General features: G+C 40.7%; 1 protein-coding gene across 1 annotated transcript in view; it reads left to right on the plus strand.

Annotated features, from left to right (window-relative positions):
* Positions 1-1,832, plus strand: part of LOC129116483 (thyroglobulin-like) — a 26,133-nt gene extending 24,301 nt beyond the window's left edge. The window contains 6 exon segments of the mRNA XM_054627355.1: positions 322-459; positions 561-748; positions 914-1,018; positions 1,141-1,281; positions 1,371-1,552; positions 1,722-1,832. Of these exon segments, the coding sequence (XP_054483330.1) occupies positions 322-459; positions 561-748; positions 914-1,018; positions 1,141-1,281; positions 1,371-1,552; positions 1,722-1,813 (846 nt within the window). The 3' untranslated portion in view covers positions 1,814-1,832.
* The last annotated feature ends 2,264 nt before the right edge of the window (positions 1,833-4,096 follow it).

The raw sequence follows: 4,096 nt of genomic DNA on the forward strand, positions 1-4,096 counted from the left end.
AAGAAGAACAAAGCAAGTTGAATTTTAAATGTGACATGTAGGATAAAATGTTTTTGATAAAATATCACAATTTTAAGATTAGTTTCGGCTGCTTTTTATGTCACACATGATGTGTTCAAGAAATCTGACAACGACGTTTTTTACAGCTTCTCTCTTTGATAAACGGTTTAGTTTTGGTGATTGTTTAAAGAAAACATGCTTATTAATACAACCGACGTGTGTGTGTGTGTGTGTGTGTGTGTGTGTGTGTGTGTGTGTGTGTGTGTGTGTGTGTGTGTGTGTGTGTGTGTGTGTGTGTCTGTGTCTGTGTTTATATTGCAGCTGTTGGCGGTCAGCGGTCCGTTCCAGTCCTGGTCTCCGGTCCGTCGGTCCGTCTCTCAGTCGTCCCTCCTCAGAGTCGACCTGCTGCTGGGAACATCTGAACACGACGGTCTGATCAGCCGGGCTCGCAGGATAAAGGTCAGAGGTCACACAGGAAACAACCCGACGAAGAAATATGTAAAACATATGAGGAAGCAGAGATGTTGTATTATTAGGGACTTTGTTTTCCGTGTGTCCAGGACTTCGAGGCCCTTCAGGGTCGAGCCGACGGTAAGACGGCGTTCTACGAGGCTCTGAGTCGCTCGCTGGGCGGCGAGACAGGAAGTGAGCTGCTGAAGGAGGCGGCGGCCTGGTTCTACTCTCTGGATCACGGTCCGACACCGGCCGGATACAACCTGTTCTCCAGAGCGCTCAACAACGCCACCCGGTCAGATCAACACTCAGATCACTTGAGTTCTATGAGCCTTTATGATCGTTAAAGATGTCGTCCAACACAACAAGCTACATGCTAATTTAATCAAGTGAAATACAGTTTAAATAGAACAGATCTTTGGCAGCTATAGCAGAATATGAACTATCGTTTGTGTTGCAGAGATCTGTTCATCATCTGCCCCAGTCTGAGGATGGCTAGCCGCTGGGCTAACAGCAAAGCTAACGTCTTCCTGTACCACCAACCTGCCACCAGCTCTCACAACAGGTACCGACTGTTTACACATGCGCTAATGCTAACATTAGCTAACTACAGCTTAGTTAGCTCACTTGCTATTGTTAGCATATCTTGTTTTGATGAGTTATTGATCGATTGTTGTCTGCGTGCAGAGCCGATGTGTCTGTTCCTCTGGACGTTCAGCTTGTGTTCGGGACGCCTCATCGTCCAATCAGCTCGCAGCGTTTCACTTCCTCTGAGCGACGCCTCTCTCTGGCCGCGATGACCTACGTCTCCAGCTTCATCAAGACCGGGTCAGAACACGAACTAATGACATGATTAGTGACGTCATGATGATCGTCAGATAATGAAGTTATTTTATTTCCCGTTTTATTTTCCTCAGGAACCCGAACCCGTCTCCTTTGTGGGCGGAGTCAGTTCTGCCCCGCTGGCAGCAGGTCCTGTCCTCTGAGGCCCCGCCCACCTACCTGCAGCTAAGCCCCGACCTTCGACATCATCAGGGTCTGAGTCAGAGCTCCTGCTCCTTCTGGAGCCAACTGGGAACCAGACTGACCAGTCTGAGCGGTGAGACGAGGACTGGTTTACGCTTTGTACTAACTCGTCGTTTACAGCCAGCTAGCTTATCCATCTCCAGAGGAAAACAATATTAAATCTAAAACAGTTGAACAGATCATTACTGTGTTCATTCGAGGTATAATTGCGACTCAGGGCTTAAAAAGTTTTCATTTCCCAGGTGTGTCGGGGGCGGAGCCTGTGTTGACCCCTGAGCTCCCACTGGTTGCCCCATCCAGCCAATCACAGACTGAGAAAGACGCCTACAACTAAACCGATGACATCATCATCATCATCATCATCACCCCTTCCTCCTTGTGACATCATCACAGTTTCCTGCCTCCAGATTCAGTTTGATCCCAAACAGTGAAGAAATAAAAACGACTGCTGTCTTAATCAATAATAAAATCATTTTAAACTCTTAAACTCTCTGCTGTCGAGTATTTATTCAAGTCCACATTTATCACACAGCTTTAGTTATTTTACAAATTAATTTTTTTTGACATACTATATGATTCATTTTTCATGAACCTTTTCGACAAACTATACCACGACTTTTTTTAGACCTTTTTTATGACTTCGTTATAGTATTTTAAGAAATGTTACACCAAAGCTCAAAGGATGAGACAGAAATAAGAGACAAGATCACTTATAGATAAACATTTACAACATAATCATAAATAACATCAAACGTGAAAGTCAATAATAACACATTCAATGATGTATGAATATGTAAAATACTGGCAGCAAACAAAACAGAACAGCATCAGTGAGGGACGAGAAAAGAACTCGGGTGACTCTGACACATGAAGACATGAAGACAAGAAGACACATGAAGACACATGAAGACATGAAGACAAGAAGACACATGAAGACATGAAGACAAGAAGACACATGAAGACATGAAGACAAGAAGACAAGAAGACACATGAAGACATGAAGACATGAAGACAAGAAGACACATGAAGACATGAAGACACATGAAGACACAAAGACACATGAAGACATGAAGACACATGAAGACATGAAGACATGAAGACACATGAAGACACATGAAGACATGAAGACATGAAGACATGAAGACATGAAGACAAGAAGACATGAAGACACATGAAGACATGAAGAAGACACATGAAGACATGAAGACATGAAGTCACATGAAGATATGAAGACACATGAAGACACATGAAGACATGAAGACATGAAGACACATGAAGACACATGAAGACATGAAGACACATGAAGACATGAAGTCACATGAAGACATGAAGACAAGAAGACAAGAAGACACATGAAGACATGAAGACACATGAAGACATGAAGACATGAAGACATGAAGACAAGAAGACAAGAAGACACATGAAGACATGAAGACACATGAAGACATGAAGACATGAAGACAAGAAGACACATGAAGACATGAAGACACATGAAGACATGAAGACATGAAGACATGAAGACATGAAGACAAGAAGACATGAAGACACATGAAGACATGAAGACATGAAGACACATGAAGACAAGAAGACACATGAAGACATGAAGACACATGAAGACATGAAGACATGAAGACATGAAGACATGAAGACATGAAGACACATGAAGACATGAAGACATGAAGACATGAAGACAAGAAACATGAAGACATGAAGACACATGAAGACATGAAGACACATGAAGACAAGAAGACATGAAGACACATGAAGACATGAAGACATGAAGACATGAAGACATGAAGACACATGAAGACATGAAGACATGAAGACACATGAAGACATGAAGACATGAAGACACATGAAGACATGAAGACAAGAAGACATGAAGACATGAAGACAAGAAGACATGAAGACACATGAAGACATGAAGACAAGAAGACATGAAGACATGAAGACAAGAAGACACATGAAGACATGAAGACACATGAAGACACATGAAGACATGAAGACATGAAGACACATGAAGACATGAAGACATGAAGACATGAAGACATGAAGACATGAAGACAAGAAGACACATGAAGACATGAAGACACATGAAGACATGAAGACAAATGAAGACAAGAAGACATGAAGACACATGAAGACAAGAAGACATGAAGACATGAAGAAGACACATGAAGACATGAAGACATGAAGACACATGAAGAGGAGCCGGACAAAGGACACATTTTTATTACACTTATTTTAAATATTATTATTATATTATACAATTCTATGAACATTTTTTAACATACTATACTATGAGTTTTTTAACATACTATACTTGAGTTTTTTTTAACATACTATACTATGACGTTTTTAACATACTATACTATGAACTTTTCGACTTTTTGGGGAAAAAAATGTTTCCCATTATTTTTACCAAGCCAAACAATCAGTTGATTAATGGAGACAATAAGCAGCAGATTAATCCACAATGAAAATTATAAAGTCCTGCTTTTACATTATTGCAAAATAGATAATAAGGCATAATAATAATCTTATGATAGAATATATAAGAGCAGAACAGTAACCACCTTTAACAATTACAGTAACTTTACTCAAACTCTTTCATTTA

The sequence above is a fragment of the Anoplopoma fimbria genome, unplaced genomic scaffold (genome assembly GCF_027596085.1).
Source record: "Anoplopoma fimbria isolate UVic2021 breed Golden Eagle Sablefish unplaced genomic scaffold, Afim_UVic_2022 Un_contig_8695_pilon_pilon, whole genome shotgun sequence".
NCBI classification, from domain to species: domain Eukaryota; kingdom Metazoa; phylum Chordata; class Actinopteri; order Perciformes; family Anoplopomatidae; genus Anoplopoma; species Anoplopoma fimbria.